The sequence below is a fragment of the Sminthopsis crassicaudata genome, chromosome 3 (assembly GCF_048593235.1).
Source record: "Sminthopsis crassicaudata isolate SCR6 chromosome 3, ASM4859323v1, whole genome shotgun sequence".
Classification (NCBI taxonomy): Eukaryota; Metazoa; Chordata; class Mammalia; order Dasyuromorphia; family Dasyuridae; genus Sminthopsis; species Sminthopsis crassicaudata.
In genome coordinates, this window is record NC_133619.1 from 259,113,557 (window position 1) to 259,133,045 (window position 19,489).

Sequence of the window (19,489 nt, forward strand, 5' to 3'; positions counted from 1 at the left end):
CCTCCACAGTTATCTAAACTCCAATCTAAAACTTCTTGTGACTACCTATTCAAATAGCATAGATCAAAAGAAACAGAATTCAAAAGCATACTTAACTAATCAGAAGGCCAGGCCATCAAGCTGCAAAATAAGGACAATGTTCTTTCGAGGAGTCTGCCATACAAACTGAATAAATCACTATATCACATTAATCATGTTTGCTTTGTAGCATTATAATTATTTCTCAGGACAGGAATTCAAACTATGTTGGAGTCTTCATGGAGAAAAAGCAAATCAAGAAAAAAAACATCCTAATTGAGCTGGAGAAATTCTTCTCAGGAAACAATGACAAGAATGTGATTTTGACCTTGCAAGTTCATTAAAGGGAATGATGCAGGGCTAGAATGAAGCTGCCACACCTCCTGGAGGAAGGTATAAAAGTCCCCCTAAAATGGTCCCCTGCACACTCACCTAAAGCAAACCCTGACATCCTTCCAAGTCTGTGAAACTTGAAACCATGAGCTACTACGGAGGCTACTATGGAGGCCTGGGCTATGGCTATGGCTCTGGTTATGGCTGTGGATGTGGCAGCTACCGGGGCCTAGGCTATGGCTTTGGAGGCTGTGGCTGTGGAAGCCTGGGCTATGGTGGCTATGGCTATGGAGGCCTGGGCTATGGTAGCTATGGCTATGGCTGCTGCCGCCCATCTTGCTGTGGAAGATATTCTTCCTATGGCTTCTACTGAAAGACTATCTGCTCCTGCAGGATCATAGAATCCTTGTCCAAGCCAGCTTAAGGAAAACTCCATGACTTTTGAAGAACTGATATTCTGTCTACATCTGGGTGACGTAGGAGAGCATCTTGTAATCCTTATGGATCACTCAGGGGAGTGAAGTGGCAGGGACTGAGATGCAGCCAGACCCACCCTTCTGGAATTGAAGAAGAATCTCAGCATTTCATGATGGAGACTCCTCCAATTGCAACTCAGTTCCAGCAAGTGTGCTCAGCTCTGATATACCATGGCTGATGAATCTGTTGTGATTTTCTAATAAAGTTGTTTCACTGACTTAGCAAAACTGTTTTCATCTCTTTTCATTAACCCTTTTCTACATGGGTTTCAGTCTTACATGGGAAGAGATTTCAATCTTGACTTAATTTTGTGTGTTATTGCAAAATATTTGGTATCCAATTCATCTGTTACAATGAAGGAATATCCAGATTTTTTCTCAAATTTCCCTTCTATAGTTTGTCAATTTTAGTATTTCATAATATCCAGGCCTTTACTGATGGCTTGGCATGTAATTTTTTAAGCCACAACCCTTCTCCCAATTCTGTGTGCATATTGACAGGGTATTTGTCCAGGTTGAACATGATTATTGTCCAAGACATGAACATGTTCACTGTCTCATGCTCACAGTCTATCATTTCCATATACAAAAGATCCCCATTGACTGTCAAGATGTGGACTGACCAGATGACCTCTCATTGTTTCCCACTACTTTCTTAACTCACCAATTGGACAAGTGAATACCACACCACAAAAATCTTCAGAAGAAAGACATAAACTAAGTCTGAAGATTGTCATACCTTCTGATGAGCTCCATCTCCTCAACTATACAGCCAGTCCTGTTCACAACATTTGAAGGGCCTAACAAAGGCCCTCCAGTCCATGAGGGAAGTGGACCAATTTTTAAAGAATGTTTCTTAAAGCCCTCAAACACCTGAACTCAGACATCCAGGAAAAGAAAGTATCTGATTTATTGCTCCACAACTACACTTTGCATTGTCATCACATTCATGTCTTGCAGATGGGTCCTTGGCCAGAAAGTGATAGCTTGGTACTCTAGAGGCCAAATAGGAGGAGCTTAATAAATTTTTATCTGTTGAAATGTTTATTGATTGAATTAATGTTTTATGCATGGGAGGAAACAATACAAGGGCTGCAACCAATGGATTTTCATGTCTCCTGCAGTTTATTGTCAAATAAATGTGTATTAACGTATATATCATATTTAGCCCTTTTTCTCTTTTCTACAAAAAGCATGTATGCTCCTAAAGATGACTGGATTTTTCAACAGAAATGCTCTCAGGTGGTTCACTCCCTTCAATTCTTCCCAAAACATATCTCACATGAGTCATCATTCCTTTTTCTAGTGACATCCTATAAAATTCTGTTCATTGAAAACTAATGTCTCAGGCACTTTTTGACAGCTTTCCAAAAAAAAAGAATTTCATTCATTAATTCATCAAGGATGAAAATTAGTTTTAAGAGGTAAAAGATCATTTCTAGAGCCAAGTTCTCCAAATTAGGAACAAATGAAAAGTATGTAATACCTCTCTTTCACAATGATCACTTAAAAAAAAAAAAAAAAGCCTTAAAAGAGCTGGCACAGTGAATAGAACACTACTAGCCCTAACGTCAGCAGGATTTGAGTTCAAATCTAACCTCAGACACTTCACACTTACTGTGTGACCTTAGGAAAGTTACTTAACCCAATCGCCTTGGCCAAAAAAAAAAAAAAAAAAAAAGTTCTAGATATTTGATTTTTAAAACTAATATCCAAGAGAAATTGCTCTCTCTAAAGTATCCAGTGGTTTCTTCATGGCCAGTTTCTTCTGAGTCTTCCTATTTGGTTTCCTTTTGTCTCTTTAAAACTAGCTAATTGATATTCTTGAATATATTTGACATTTCTCATCTTACTTGATTATTTATTTCTAGTAGTATATGCCTATAGGATCAATCTAAGTTTCTCTCTCTTTTTTTTTTTTTTCTCTTCACTAAGTCCGCAATCTGCCTCTCCTTCTTCCACTCTCCCTGTACCTGTCTTTGCCCCTATGGCTTTTCCTCTCTCTCTCCCCTCCCTTTCTACCTTCCATATGTCTCTGGAATCCAAACACTTCTTATTTTTTAATTTTTTTTTAATTTTATTTAAACTTTTGATTTCCAAATTCTATCCTTTCTTTCTCCCCTAAAACCTTCTTGGGATAGGAAGCAAGCAATCAAATATGAATTATGCATAAGCAATTATGTAAAATATTTCCATATAAGCCAGTTTGTATATGAAGACATGATTAAAAGAAAAAAATGAAAAAAGTTTTAAAAATAGCCGGCTTTGGTCCATATTCAAACAATATCACTTCTTTTTGCTTCATCATTTTGGGATTGTATTGGATTATTGTTTTGCTGAAAATAACTAAGAAATTCACAATTCTTCATCAAGCAATATTGTTCACTATGCATCAGTTCACATATGCTATGGTCATTTCTTTTTTCTGTTTTTTTCCTATCCCATGCTTTTTTCCCTTTTGTTCTGATTTTTCTCTCCTAACATGATTCATAAAGCAATGTACATTAAAATAAATAAATATTTAAATGGGCTCTTTCCCCCTTTTTTAATATTGATCCCCCTTTTTAGTAGTGTTATTATTGGATCACAGGTCATGCAAAATTTTATAGCACTTTGGGCATAATTCCAAATTGCTCTCCAAAATCAATGAATCAATTGACAACTCCTTGAAGAGGGTATTAATGCCTCACTTTTCCCACATGTCCTTCAACATCCAATAATTTCCATTTGTGTCATACTAGCCAAAGTGATATGTATGATGTGGCACTGCAGAATTATTTTAATTTGCATTGTTTTTCAAATCAATACCAAGCACTTCTTTCTAAAGGTGGATGTCTTTACAGAATTGCTCATAACTATTAAGGTGGATTGTGTTTTAGTGCTCTTAAAATGATTGCTTAATTCATTAATTTCATACATTTTTTTCTAACAATCAATCTGAATATCTATCCAAAACTTGCTGCCACTTCATTCTCAAACAAATCTGATCAAAAGAAGCAGAACTCAAAAGCATGGCTAAAGAATCAGAAGGGCAGGCCATTAAGCTATGAAATAAGGTCAATGTCCTAGGAGAGGCTGCCTCTAAAACTGTTCATACCAGCAGCCATAATAACATAGGATTTACAATTATTTGTCAGGATAGGAATTCAATCCATGTTGGAGTCTTTGTAGAGAAAAAGCAAATCAAGAGAAAACATCTTAATTGAGCTGGAGAAATTCTTCTCAGGTAACAATGACAAGAATGTGATTTTGACCTTGCAAGTTCATTAAAGGGAATGATGCAGGTTTGGAATGAAGTTGCCACACCTCCTGCAGGAAGGTATAAAAGTCCCAGTGCACACGGACGGCTCTTACACATTCATACAAACTCAACTCTGAATCCTTCCAAATCTGTCAATCTTGACACCATGAGCTACTACGGAGGTTACTATGGAGGCCTGGGCTATGGCTATGGCTCTGGTTATGGCTGTGGATGTGGCAGCTACCGGGGCCTAGGCTATGGCTATGGAGGCTGTGGCTGTGGAAGCCTGGGCTATGGTGGCTATGGCTATGGAGGCCTGGGCTATGGTAGCTATGGCTATGGCTGCTGCCGCCCATCTTGCTGTGGAAGATATTCTTCCTATGGCTTCTACTGAAAGATTATCTGCTCCTGCAGGATCATGGAATCCTTGTCCAAGCCAGCTTGAGATAAACTCCATGACTTTTGAAGGACATGATATTCTATCTACAGCTGGGTGACATAGAAGAGCATCTTGGAATCCTTATGGACCACTCAGGGGAGTGAACTGGCAGGGACTGAGATGCAGCCAGACCCACCCTTCTGGAATTGAAGCAGAATCTCACTTTTCATGTGGGAAATCCCTCCAATAGCAACTCAGTTCCAGCAAGTGTGCTCAGCTCTGATATACCATGCCTGATGGATCTGTTGGGATTTTCTAATAAAGTTATTTCACTAACTTAACGAAACTGTTTCATTGACCACTTTTTACATGGGTTTCAGTCTTACATGGGAAGAGATTTCAAACTTGACTTAAGTTTGTGTCATTGAAAAATATTTGGTCTCCAATTCATCTTCTACATGGAAGGAATATCCAGATTTTTGTTTAAAAATATTTTTCTTTGTTGAATCCCTTTCTCAAATTTCTATAGTGTGTCAATTTTAGTACTTCATAATATGCAGGCCTTCACTGTACGGATGGCTTGGCATGTATTTTTTTTAAACTATAGCCCTTCTTCAAAGCTTGTGTGCATATTGACAGGGTTTTAGTCCAAGTTTTCTCAAAGATGAACATGATCATTGTCTCATGCTCATAGTCTCTCATTTCCATATACAAAAGGTCCCCATTGACTGTCAAGATGTGGATTGAGCAGATGACCTCTCATTGTTTCCCACTACTTTCTTATTACTCACCAATTGGAAATTCCCTGCATAACTGAATACCACATCACAAAATCTTCAGAAGAAAGCCATAAAGTCTGAAGATTGTGATATCTTCTGATGAGTTCCATCTCCTCAACTATACAATCAGTCTGGAATGGCCTAACAAAAGGCCCTTCAGTCCGTGGGGCTTCTTAAAGAATGTTTCTTAAAGCCCTCAAATACCTGAACTTCAGGGAAAGAGACTATCTTATTTAATGCTCCATAGCTAAATTTTGGACACTGGCCACCAAATCATGTCTCTCAGATGAGTTCTTGGTCAGAATGGGATAGCCTCTATGAGGCAAATAGGAGGAACTTAATAAATTCTTATCTGTTGAAATATTTATTGATTTAACTGGTGTTTTATGCAGTGCAGGAAACACTACAAGTGCAACAACCAATGGATATTCATGACTCCTGTAGGTTATTTCTAAGTACATATGTATCTATAGATATAGATCTCTCTCTCTCTCTCTCTCTCTCTCTCTCTCTCTCTCTCTCTCTCTCTCTCTCTCTCCACACACACACACACACACACACACACACACACACACACACACACACACACATATATATATATATATATATATATATACACCTCTAGCTTTTTTTTTTCCTCTTTTCTGTAAAAAGCATGAAAGCTTCTGGAGCTCAACTGACTTTTCCAACAGAAAGGTTTTTAGGAGATTCACTCCCTTCAATTTTTTTTCAAATCATATCTACAAATAATTCATCAGTCCTTTGCCTGATGACATCCTATAAAGTTTGTTCATTGGAAACTAATCTTTTCGCATTTTTGACAGCTTTCCAAGGAAAAAGAAATTTATTCACTCATTCATCAAAGATGAAAATCAGTTTTAAGAGATAAGAGAACATTTTTAGAGCCAAGTTTTCCAAATTAAGAACAAATGAAAAATATCTAATGCCCCTCCTTCACAATGACCATTAAAAATAAAACCTTTAAAGAGCTGGCACAGTAAATAGAACACTATCCCTGAAGTCAGCAAGATTTGTGTTCAAATCTAACTTCAGACACTTGACATTTACGGTGTGACCTTGGACAAGTCACTTAACCTATTGCCTAGCCAAAAAAAAAAAAAAAAAAAAGTCCTAGATATCTGATTTTTAAAAATAACATCCAAGAGAAATTGATCTCTCCAAAGTATCTAGTGGTTCCTTCATGGCCAAATTTAATAGTTTCTTCTGAGTCTTCATTTTTGGTTTCCTGTTGTCCCTTTAAAACTGGCTAATTGATATTCTTGCATATAATTTGACATTGCTCTTCTTACCTGATTATTTATTTCTAGTAGTATAAGTAGGACCTTTTATTGCCTTGTTATCTAATGCCCCTAAGATAAACCTAAGTTTCTCTCTCTTTTCTTTTCTCTCCACTAAGTTCTCAATATACCTCTCCTTCTTTCTCTCTCCCTTTCTCTGTCCCTGTCCCTCTCCTTTTTTTTCCCTGTCCTTGTCCCTGTCCCTTTCCCTCTCTCTCTCTCCCTCCCTTTCTGCCTTCCATATATCTCTGGAATCCAAACACTTCTTATTTTTTAATTTTTTAAAATATTTTAATTTCTTAATTTTATTTTATGTTATTTAAATTTTTCACTTCCAAAGCAATCAGATTATACATGAGCAATTAGATAAAATATTTCTATATAAGCCAGTTTGTAGATGAAGACTTAAATAAAAGAATAAAAGAAAAAATGAAAAAAAGTTTTAAAAATAGCCTGTTTTGGTCCATATTCATACTTCAGGATTGTTTTGGTAATTGTTTTGCTGAAAATAACTAAGAAATTCACAATTCTTAATCAAGCAATATTGTTGCTACTATAGAAAATGTTCTCTTCATTCTGTTCACTATGCATCACTTCATATATGTATAGATTTTCTGAAATCATCCTGCTTGTCAATCATTATAGTGCAATAATATTCCATTACAATAATATCATAGTTTGTTTATTCTTTACCCAAGTGATGGCAAAGCCTTAATTTCTCATTTTGGCCACCACAAAAGGAACTATTAAAAATATTTTCTTAAAAATGGGTTCTTTTATTTGGTTCTTACCAGTGATTCAGTGATTCAAAGTAATCCCAAAAGATTTTGGACACAAAATGCAATTTGCATAGAAAAAGAACTATGGAGATTGAATGTCAAAAAATACATTCTATGTTCATTTCTTTTCTCCCATGCGTTTTCCTTTTATTCTGATTTTTCTCTCCCAACATGAACCATAAAGCAATGTATATTAAAGTAAATATTTTAAATGGGTTCTTCCCCACCTTTCAATATTGATCCCCTTTTTAGTAGTGTTATTATTAGATCACACAGGTCATGCAAAATTTTATAACACTTTGGGCATAATCCCAAATTGCTTTCCAAAATCAATAAATCAGTTGACAACTCCCTAAAGAGTGTATTAATGTCTCAGTTTTCCCGCATGCCCTTCAACAGCAAACAATTTCTATTTTTGTCATTGTAGACAATCTGATATGTATGATGTGGCGCTACAGAAGTCTTTTAATTTGCATTTTTTTCAAATCAATACCAAACACTTCTTTCTACTCTTACAGTCCCCACATTATATGAGCCTTCACAGTTCCACTCTGAAAGACCTTCTGATTGGTCTCATTGTCTCATTTTTCTTTCTATCCAGTTCCATCCTCTGATCACTGATCAAGAGAGTTTATTAAAACACTCTTCTGAATCTTCTTCCATTTTAAAAACCCCAGATCCCAAATCAAAACACCAATACTCTTATAAATACCAATTATTTCCTGTTTTGTATTGGTTTTTAAATAGGTATTCTTTGTCTGGGATTTCACACTTTTCACCAGCTGAAACTATATTAGCTTCTCCTCTACCAGTATACTTTATTCTCTTCTCATAATTTATGATACTTTCTCATATAGCTTATCTGCTTTCACTCAAAAAACACACTTCATGTACCTTCTATTTGTTTTTACATTGCCTAACTGTCTGGTCAAGAATCTTCATCTCTCTCCTCCTGTCACCTCTGACTTTCCCAGATTCCAGAGAGTCTCTGGCACATGACTTTATCCCATTATTCAGGGACTTGGTTTTGTCTGTGAGATGTTCTCCTGTGAAATTTCTGTTTGTGACAACTGTCCTGCTGATTTCATGTTTTCACTGTCGTTCGAACTTTGGAGCTGCCTGAAAAATTCTGGCGACTTTTGTTTGTAGCCATTTGGAAACCTGAATACAAGGGCTGATAGGGAGCAAACATTGGGAAATGGATTGTGTTATAGTGCTCTTAAAATGATTGCTTAATTCATTAATTTCATACATTTTTTTCTAACAATCTGAACATCAATCCAAAACTTGCTGCCACTTCATTCTCAAACAAATCTGATCAAAAGAAGCACAACTCAAAAGCATGGCTAAAGAATCAGAAGGGCAGGCCATTAAGCTGTGAAATAAGGAGAGGCTGCTTCTAAAACTGTTTATACCAGCAGCCACATTAATAACATAGGCTTTACAATTATTTGTCAGGATAGGAATTCAATCCATGTTGGAGTCTTTGTAGAGAAAAAGCAAATCAAGAGAAAACATCCTAATTGAGCTGGAGAAATTCTTCTCAGGCAACAATGACAAGAATGTGATTTTGACCTTGCAAGTTCACTATAGGGAATGATGCAGGTTTGGAATGAAGTTGCCACACCTCCTGCAGGAAGGTATAAAAGTGCCAGTGCACACGGACGGCTCTTACACATTCATACAAACTCAACTCTGAATCCTTCCAAATCTGTCAATCTTGACACCATGAGCTACTACGGAGGTTACTATGGAGGCCTGGGCTATGGCTATGGCTCTGGTTATGGCTGTGGATGTGGCAGCTACCGGGGCCTAGGCTATGGCTATGGAGGCTGTGGCTGTGGAAGCCTGGGCTATGGTGGTTATGGCTATGGAGGCCTGGGCTATGGTAGCTATGGCTATGGCTGCTGCCGCCCATCTTGCTGTGGGAGATATTCTTCTTATGGCTTCTACTGAAAGACTATCTGCTCCTGCAGGATGACAGAATCCTTGTCCAAACCAGCTTGAGATAAACTCCATGACTTTTGAAAGACGTGATATTCTATCTACAGCTGGGTGACATAGGAGAGCATCTTAGAATCAATATGGACAACTTAGTGACCTTGCAGGGACTGAGATGCAGCCAGACCCACCTTTCTGGAATTGAAGCAGAATCTCACATTTCATGAGGGAATTCTCTCCAATAGCAATTCATTTCCAGCAAATTTGTTCAGCTCTGATATACCATGGCTGATGGATCTGTTGTGATTTTCCAATAAAGTTGTTTCACTAACTTAACAAAACAGTTTCCACCTCTTTTCATTGACCTCCTTGTACATAGGTTTCAGTCTTACATGGGAAGAGATTTCAATCTTGACTTAATTTTGTGTGTTATTGCAAAATATTTGGTCTCCAATTCATCTACTACAATGAAGAAATATCCACATTTTTTGTTTAAAAATATTTTTCTTTCTTGAATCCCTTTCTCAAATTTCTGTGGTATGTCAATTTCAGTATATTTCAAAAAATCCAGGCCTTCACTGTACTGATGGCTTAGCATATATATACATATACATACATATATATATATAAAGTTATAGCCCTTCTCCCAATCCTGTGTGCACATTGACAGGGTTTTTGTCCAAGTTTTCTCAAAGATGCACATGATCGTTGTCTCATGCTCATAGTCTATCATTTCCATATACAAAAGGTCCCCCTTGACTGTCAAGATGTGGATTGAGCAGAAGACCTCTCATAGTCTCCCCCTACTTTCTTATCACTCCCTAATTGGAAATTCCCTACATAACTGAATACCACATCACAAAATCTTCAGAAGAAAGCCATAAAGTCTGAAGATTGTGATATCTTCTGATGAGTTCCATCTCCTGAACTATACAATCAGGACCTAACAAAAGGCCCTTCAGTCCATGAGGGAAGTGGACCAATTCTTAAAGAACGTTTCTTAAAGCCCTCAAATACCTGAACTCAAACTTTGAGGGAAAGAGACGATCTGATTTAATGCTCCATAGCTAAACTCTGGATATTTAGCCACCAGAATCATGTCTCCCAGATGAGACCTTGGTCAGAATGTGATAGCCTCTATGAGGCAAATAGGAGGAACTTAAAAAAAATTTATCTGCTGAAATGTTTATTGATTGAACTAGTGTTTTTATGCAATGAAATAAATACTGCAAGTTCTACAACCAATGGATCTTCATGCCTCCTGTAATTTATATGTAAGTACATGTGTATCAGTATATATGTATATAAAATGCATAGCCCTTTTTTCTCTTTTCTGTAAAAAGCATGAAAGTTTCTGAAGTTCATTTGGCTTTTTCAACAGAAAGGTTGTCAGGAGATTCATTCCCTTCAATTTTTTTTTCAAATCATATCTACAAATAATTCATCAATCCTGTGTCTGATGACTTCCTATGGATGACTTCATTGGAAACTAATCTTTCGGCATTTTTTGAGAGCTCTCGAAGGAAAAAAAAAATTCATTCATTCATTCAACAAGGATGAAATCACTTTTAAGAGCTAAAAGAACATTTTTAGAGCCAAGTTTTCCAAACTAGGAACAAATGAAAAAATATCTAATACCTCTCCTTCACAAAGACCATTAAAAACAAAAACTTTAAAAGAGCTGGCACAGTGAATGAACTCTAACTGAAGTCAGCAAGATTTGAGTTCAAATATAACCTCAGATACTTCATATTTACTATGTACTCAATAGCCTAGCCAAAAAAAAAAAGTCCTAGATATCTGATTTTTAAAACTAATATCCATCAAGGAACAGTGATTCCTTGATGGCCAAAATTAATAGTTTCTTCTGAGTGTTCCTTTTTGGTTTCCTTTAGTCTCTTTAAAATTGGCTAATTGATATTCTTGCATGTATTTGACATGGCTTTCCTTACCTGATAATTTATTTCTAGTAGTATAAGCAGGACTTCTTATTGTCTTGTTATCCCATGCCTATAAGATCAACCTACGTTTCTCTCTCTTTTCTCTTCACTAAGTTTGCAATCTACTTCTCCTTCTTCCTCTTTCTCTTTCTCTGTCCTACTCCTTTTTTTCCCTGTACTTGTCTCTCTCCCTTTCCCTCTCTCTCTCCCTCACTTTCTGCCTTCCATATTTCTCTGGAATCCAAACACTTCTTACTTTTTAATTTTTTTAATATTTTATTCAAAGTTTTGACTTCCAAATTCTCCCTCCCCTAAAACCTTCTTGGGACATGAAGCAATCAGATATGGATTATACATGAACAATTATATAAAATATTTCCATATAAGCCAGTTTGCATATGAAGACTTGAATAAAAGAAAAAATGAAAAAAATGTTTTAAAAATAGCCTGCTTTGGTCCATATTCAAATAATATCATTTCTTTTTGCTTCATTATTAGTTCTTTGGGATTGCTTTGGGTAATTGTTTTATTGAGAATAACTAAGAAATTCAGAGTTCTTCATCAAGCAATATTGTTGTTACTGTATAAAATATTCTCTTCATTCTTTTCACTATACATCAGTTCATATATGTATAGATTTTTCTGAAATCATTCTGCTTGTCAGTTGTTATAGTGCAATAATATTCCATTATAATAATATCATAGTTTGTTTATTTTTTACCCAAGTATTGGCAAAGCCTTAAATTCCTATTTTGGCCACCACAAAAGGATTAAAAATATTTTCTTAAAAATGGGTTCTTTCACTTGGTTCTTATCAATCCCAAAAGATTTTGGACACAAAATACAATTTGCATCCAGAAAAAGAACTATGGAGATTGAATGTCAATCAACACATGCTATGTTCATTTCTTTTTTCTGTTTTTCTTTTTCTCCCATGAGTTTTCCTTTTGTTCTGATTTTTCTCTCACAACATGAAGCATAAAGCAATGTGTATTAAAATTAATAAATATATTAATTTATACTTTAACATATTTAAAATATATTGGTCAACCTGCCATCTGGAGGGGAAGGGGAAAAATCGGAACAAAAGGTTTGGCAATTGTCAATGCTGTAAAATTATCCATGCATATATCTGGTAAATAAAAGGCATAAATAAAATATATATATATATATATATATTTTTTTTAATGGCTTCTTTCTCCCTTTTGTTAAATTGATTCCCCCAATTTAGTTGTGTTATTATTGGATCAAAGGTTATGCAAAATTTTATAACACTTTTGGTATAATTCCAAATTGCTCTCCAAAATCATTGGATCAATTGACAACTCCCAGGAAGAGTGTATTAATGTCTCAGTTTTCCCACATGCCCTTCAACAGCCAACAATTTCCATTTTTGTCATAGTAGCCAATCTGATATGTATGATGTGGCACTACAGAAGTCTTTTAATTTGCTTTTTTTTTCAAATCAATACCAAACACTTCTTTCTACTCTTACACTCCCCACATTATATGAGTCTTCACAGCTCCACTCTGCAAGACCATTGGATTGGTCTCATTGCCTCATTCTTCTTCCTATCCAGATCCATCTGCTGATCACTATAAAGGGAGTTTATTAAAACACTCTTCTGAATCCTCTTCCATTTTAAAAACCCCAGATCCCAAATCAAAACACCAATACTCTTATAAACTCCAACTATTTGCTGTTTTGTATTGGTTTTTAAATAAGTATTCTTTGGGATTTCAAACTTTTCACCAGCTGACACTATGGTACCTTTTATTGTCTCAGTATACTTTATTCTCTTCCTTTCTAATGTGGCCTACCTGATTTCAGTCAGAAAACACACTTCATGTGCTTTCTATTTGTTTTTGAATGGCCTAACTGTCTGGTCAAGAATCCTCATCTCTCTCCTCCTTTCACCTCTGACTTTCCCAGATTCCAGAGAGTCTCTGGCACATGACTTTATCCCATTATTCAGGGACTTGGTTTTGTCTGTGAGATGTTCTCCTGTGAAATCTCTGCTTGTGACAACTGTCCTGCTGATTTCATGTTTTCACTGTCGTTCGAACTTTGGAGCTGCCTGAAAAATTCTGGTGACTTTTCTTTGTAGCCAGTTGGAAACCTGAATACAAGGGCAGGTAGGGAGCAAACATTAGGGAGGCAGATTGTGTTTGGCACTCTTAAAATGATTGCTTAATTCACTAATTACATACATTTTTTCTAACAATCTGAACATCAATCTGAAACTTGCTGCCACTTCATTCTCAAACAAATCTGAGCAAAAGAAGTAGAACTCAAAAACATGGCTAAAGAATAAGAAGGGCAGGCGATTAAGCTGTGACTCCAAAACTGTTTATGCCAGCAGCCACATTAACAACGTAGGCTTTAGAAACATTACAATTATTTCTCAGGATAGGAATTCAATCCATGTTGGAGTCTTTGAAGAGAAAATTAAAATAAGAGAAAACATCCTAATTGAGCTGGAGAAATTCTTCTCAGGCAACAATGACAAGAATGTGATTTTGACCTTGCAAGTTCATTAAAAGGAATGATGCAGGTTTGGAATGAAGTTGCCACACCTCCTGCAGGAAGGTATAAAAGTGCCAGTGCACAAGGACGGCTCTTACACATTCATACAAACTCAACTCTGAATCCTTCCAAATCTGTCAATCTTGACACCATGAGCTACTACGGAGGTTACTATGGAGGCCTGGGCTATGGCTATGGCTCTGGTTATGGCTGTGGATGTGGCAGCTACCGGAGTCTAGGCTATGGCTATGGAGGCTGTGGCTGTGGAAGCCTGGGCTATGGTGGCTATGGCTATGGAGGCCTGGGCTATGGTAGCTATGGCTATGGCTGCTGCCGCCCATCTTGCTGTGGAAGATATTCTTCCTATGGCTTCTACTGAAAGACTATCTGCTCCTGCAGGATCATGGAATCCTTGTCCAAGCCAGCTTGAGATAAACTCCATGACTTTTGAAGGACATGATATTCTATCTACAGCTGGGTGACATAGAAGAGCATCTTGGAATCCTTATGGACAACTCAGTGACCTTGCAGGGACTGTGATGCAGCTAGACCCACCTTTCTGGAATTGAAGCAGAATCTCACATTTCATGTGGGAAATCCCTCCAATAGCAACTCAGTTCCAGCAAGTTTATTCAGCTCTGATATATCATGGCTGATAGATCTGTTGGGATTTTCTAATAAAGTTGTATCACTGACTTAATAAAACTGTTTCCACCTCTTTTCATTTACCTCTTTTTATATGGGGTTCAGTTTTACATGGGAAGAGATTTTAATCTTGACTTAATTTTGTGTGTTATTGCAAAATATTTGGTCTCCAATTCATCTGCTACAATGAAGGAATATCCAGATTTTTATTTTAAAATATCTTTCTTTGTTGAATCCCTTTCTCAAATTTCTGTAATGTAGCAATTTAATACTTCATAATATCTAGGCTTTCATTATACTGATGGCTTGGCATGTATTTTTTTAAGCTATAGCCCTTCTTCTATGCCTGTGTGCATATTGATACGGTTTTTGTCCAAGTTTTCTCAAATATGCATATATTCATCGTCTCATGCTCATACTCTATCGTTTACATTTACAACAGGTCCCCATTGACTGTCATGATGTGGATTGAACAGATAACCTCTCATAGTCTCCCACTACTTTCTTATCACTCACCAATTGAAACTTCACTGCACAAGTGAATACCACATCACAAAATCTTCAGAAGAAAGAAATAAATTAAATCTGAAGATTGTAATATCTTCTTATGAGTTCCATGTTCTCAACTATACAGCCAGTTTGGAAGGGCCTAGCAAAAGGCCCTTTAGTCCACGGCCTAAGTGGACCAATTTTTAAAGAATGTTTCTTAAAGCCCTCATACACCTGAACTCAAATTATCAGAGAAAGAGACTATCTGATGTAATGCTCCATAGCTAAACTTTGGACATTTGGCTACCAAAGTCATGTCTCTCAGATGAGACTTTGGCCAGAATGGGATAGGCAATAGGAGGAACTTAATAAATTTTTACCTATTGAAATGTTTATTGATTGAACTAATATTTTATGCAGTGAAAGAAACACTGCAAGTTCTACAACCAATGGATCTTCATGCTTCCTGTGGTTTATTTTTAAGTACATGTGTTAACGCTTAGCCCTTTTTTCTCTTTTCTGTAAAAAGCATGAAGGCTTCTGGAGCTCAACTGACTTTTTCAACAGAAAGGTTTTTAGAAGATTCACTTCCTTCAATTTTTTTTCAAGTGATATCTACAAATAATTCATCAATCCTTTGCCTGATAACATCCTGTAAAGTTCTCTTAATTGGAAACTAATTTTTTTGCACTTTTTGACAACTCTCTAAGGAAAAAAAAATTTCATTCACTCATTCATCAAGGGTGAAAATCAGTTTTAAGAGCTAAAAGAACATTTCTAGAGCCAAGTTTTCCAAACATGGAACAAATGAAAAATATCTAATACCTCTCCTTCAAAATGACCATTAAAACAAAAACAAAAACAGAAACAAACAAAAAAAAAACTTAAAAGAACTGGCACAGTGAATAGAACTCCAACACTGAAGTCAGCAGGATTTGAGTTCAAATCTAAGGTCAGACACTTCACACTTACTGTGTGACCTTGGGCAAGTCATTTAACCCAATCACCTTGCCCATTTCCCCCCAAAAAATGTCCTAGATATCTGTTTTTTTTAAAACAACATGAAAGAAAAATTGCTCTTTCCAAAGTATTCAGTGGTTCCTTCATGGCCAAAATTAATAGTTTATTCTGAGTCTTCCTTTTTGGTTTCTTTTTTTCTCTTTAAAACTGGCTAATTGATATTCTTGCATATAGTTGGCATTGCTCAACTTACCTGGTTATTTATTTCTAGTAGTATAAGTAGGACCTCTTATTGTCTTGTTATCTAATCCCTATAAGATCAACCTAAGTTTCTCTCTCTTTTCTTTTCTCTCCACTAAGTTCTCAATCTACCTCTCCTGCTTCCTTTCTCCCTATCCCGTGCCCTGTCCCTCTCCTTTTTTCCCCCCTGTCCTTGTCCCTGTCACTTTCTCTCTCTCTCTCTCTCTCTCTCCCTCCCTTTCTACCTTCCATATGTCTTTGGAATCCAAACACTTCTTACTTTTTAATTTTTTTAATATTTCATTTAAAATTTTGTCTTCCAAATTCTATCCTTTCTCTCTCCCCTAAAACCTTCTTGGGACAGGAAGAAATCCAATAAGGATTATACATAAGCAAATATGTAAAACATTTCCATATAAACTAATTTGTATATGAAGACATGAATAAAAGAAAAAAATGAAAAAAAGTTTTAAAAATAGCCTGCTTGGGTCGATATTCAAATAATATCACTTCTTTTTGCTTCATCATTCATCCTTTGGGATTGTTTTGGATTACTGTTTTGCTGAAAATAAGAAATTCACAGTTCTTCAGCAAACAATATTGTTGTTACTGTATAAAATGTTCTCTTCATTCTATTCAGTAGGCATCAGTTCATATATGTATAGATTTTTCTGAAATCATCCTGCTTAACAATTCTTACAGTGCAATAATATTTCACTACAATAATGTCACAATTGTTTATCCATTCCCCTACTGATGGGAAAGCCTTAATTTCCCATTTTAGCCAGCACAAAAAGAACTGTTAAAATATTTCCTTAAAAATGGTTCTTTCACTTGGTTCTTTGCAGTGATTCTGTGATTCAAAGCAATCCCAAAAGATTTTGGACACAAAATGTAATTTACATCCAGAAAAAGAAGTATGGAGATTGAATGTCAATCAACACATGCCATGTTAATTTCTTTTTTCTGTTTTTCTTTCTCTCATGCTTTTTCTTTTGCTCTGATTTTTCTCTCCCAACATGAATCATAAAGCAATTTGTACTAAAATAAATAAATATTTTAAATGAGTTCTTCCCCCCTTTTTTAATATTGATACTCCATTTTAGTTCTGTCATTATTGTATCAAAGGTTATGCAAAATTTTATAACACTTTGGATATAATACCAAATTGCTCTTCAAAATCATTGCAACACTTGACCAATGACAAGAGTATATTAATGTCTCAATTTTCCCACATGCCCTTCAACATCCAACATTTCCATTTTTGTCATAGTAGCCAATCTGATATGTATGATGTGGCGCTACAGAAGTCTTTTAATTTGCATTTTTTTCAAATCAATACCAAACACTTCTTTCTACTCTTACAGTCCCCACATTATATGAGTCTTCACAGCTCCACTCTGCAAGACCTTTAGATTGGTCTCATTGCCTCATTCTTCTTCCTATCCAGATCCATCCTCTGATCACTGATCAAGGGAGTTTATTAAAACACTCTTCTGAATCCTTTCCCACTATGAAAACCCCAAATCCCAAATCAGGACAACAATACTCTAATAAATTCCAACTATTTGCTGTTTCTATTGGTTTTTAAATAGATATTTTTTGGGATTTCAAACTTTTCACCAGCTAACACTATGGTACCTTTTATTGTCTCAGTATACTTTATTCTCTTCCTTTCTAATGTGGCCTACCTGATTTCAGTCAGAAAACACACTTCATGTGCTTTCTATTTGTTTTTGAATGGCCTAACTGTCTGGTCAAGAATCCTCATCTCTCTCCTCCTTTCACCTCTGACTTTCCCAGATTCCAGAGAGTCTCTGGCACATGACTTTATCCCATTATTCAGGGACTTGGTTTTGTCTGTGAGATGTTCTCCTGTGAAATCTCTGCTTGTGACAACTGTCCTGCTGATTTCATGTTTTCACTGTCGTTCGAACTTTGGAGCTGCCTGAAAAATTCTGGTGACTTTTCTTTGTAGCCAGTTGGAAACCTGAATACAAGGGCAGGTAGGGAGCAAACATTAGGGAGGCAGATTGTTTTTGGTACTCTTAAAATGATTGCTTAATTCACTAATTACGTACATTTTTTCTAACAATCTGAACATCAATCTGAAACTTGCTGCCACTTCATTCTCAAACAAATCTGAGCAAAAGAAGTAGAACTCAAAAACATGGCTAAAGAATAAGAAGGGCAGGCCATTAAGCTGTGCCTCCAAAACTGTTTATGCCAGCAGCCACATTAACAACGTAGACTTTAGAAACATTACAATTATTTCCCAGGATAGGAATTCAATCCATGTTGGAGTCTTTGAAGAGAAAAGCTAATCAAGAGAAAACATCCTAATTGAGCTGGAGAAATTCTTCTCAGGTAACAATGACAAGAATGTGATTTTGACCTTGCAAGTTCATTAAAAGGAATGATGCAGGTTTGGAATGAAGTTGACACATCTCCTGCAGGAAGGTATAAAAGCCCCAGTGCATACAGACAGCTCTTACACATTGATACAAACTCAACTCTGAATCCTTCCAAATCTGTCAATCTTGACACCATGAGCTACTACGGAGGTTACTATGGAGGCCTGGGCTATGGCTATGGCTCTGGTTATGGCTGTGGATGTGGCAGCTACCGGGGCCTAGGCTATGGCTATGGAGGCTGTGGCTGTGGAAGCCTGGGCTATGGTGGCTATGGCTATGGAGGCCTGGGCTATGGTAGCTATGGCTATGGCTGCTGCCGCCCATCTTGCTGTGGAAGATATTCTTCCTATGGCTTCTACTGAAAGAATCCTTGTCCAGGCCAGCTTAAGATAAACTCCATGACTTTTGAAGGACATGATATTCTATCTACAGCTGGGTGACAAGAAGAGCATCTTGGAATCCTTATGGACCACTCAGGAGAGTGAACTGGCAGGGACTGTGATGCAGCCAGACCCACCCTTCTGGAATTGAAGCAGAATCTCACATTTCATGTGGGAAATCCCTCCAATAGCAACTCAGTTCCAGCAAGTTTGCTCAAATCTGATATACCATGGCTGATGGATCTGTTGGGATTTTCTAATAAAGTTATTTTACTAACTTAACGAAACTGTTTCCACCTCTTTTCATTTATCCCTTTTTATATGGGGTTCTGTCTTACATGGGAAGAGATTTCAAACTTGACTTAAGTTTGTGTGTTATTGCAAAATATTTGGTCTCCCATTCATCTGCTACAATGAAGGAATATCCAGATTTTTATTTTAAACTATCTTTCTTTGTTGAATCCCTTTCTCAAATTTCTGTAGTGTGTCAATTTAGTACTTCATAATATCCCGGCCTTCACTGTACTGATGCCTAGGCATGTGTTTTTTTTAAACTGTAGCCCTTCTCCCAATTCTGTGTGCATATTGATAGGGTTTTCTGCAAGTTTTCACAAAGATGCACATGTTCCTTGTCTCATGCTCATAGTCTA

The 19,489-nt window shown here is 36.5% G+C and overlaps 2 protein-coding genes across 2 annotated transcripts; both read left to right on the plus strand.

Annotated features, from left to right (window-relative positions):
- The first annotated feature begins 496 nt into the window (after nucleotides 1-496).
- Nucleotides 497-1,044, plus strand: LOC141559467 (keratin-associated protein 19-7-like). Its single transcript, XM_074297337.1, has one exon. The coding sequence runs from the start codon at nucleotides 497-499 to the stop codon at nucleotides 722-724; it is 228 nt and encodes a 75-aa protein (XP_074153438.1). The 3' UTR covers nucleotides 725-1,044.
- Nucleotides 1,045-13,862: 12,818 nt separating this feature from the next.
- LOC141559469 (keratin-associated protein 19-7-like) lies at nucleotides 13,863-14,416 on the plus strand. Its single transcript, XM_074297338.1, has one exon. The coding sequence runs from the start codon at nucleotides 13,863-13,865 to the stop codon at nucleotides 14,088-14,090; it is 228 nt and encodes a 75-aa protein (XP_074153439.1). The 3' UTR covers nucleotides 14,091-14,416.
- Nucleotides 14,417-19,489: the final 5,073 nt, after the last annotated feature.

What these genes read in the sequence shown, in the direction of transcription:
- LOC141559467 (XM_074297337.1), top strand. Translation starts at nt 497, where the DNA reads ATGAGCTACTACGGAGGCTACTATGGAGGCCTGGGCTATGGCTATGGC.
- LOC141559469 (XM_074297338.1), top strand. Translation starts at nt 13,863, where the DNA reads ATGAGCTACTACGGAGGTTACTATGGAGGCCTGGGCTATGGCTATGGC.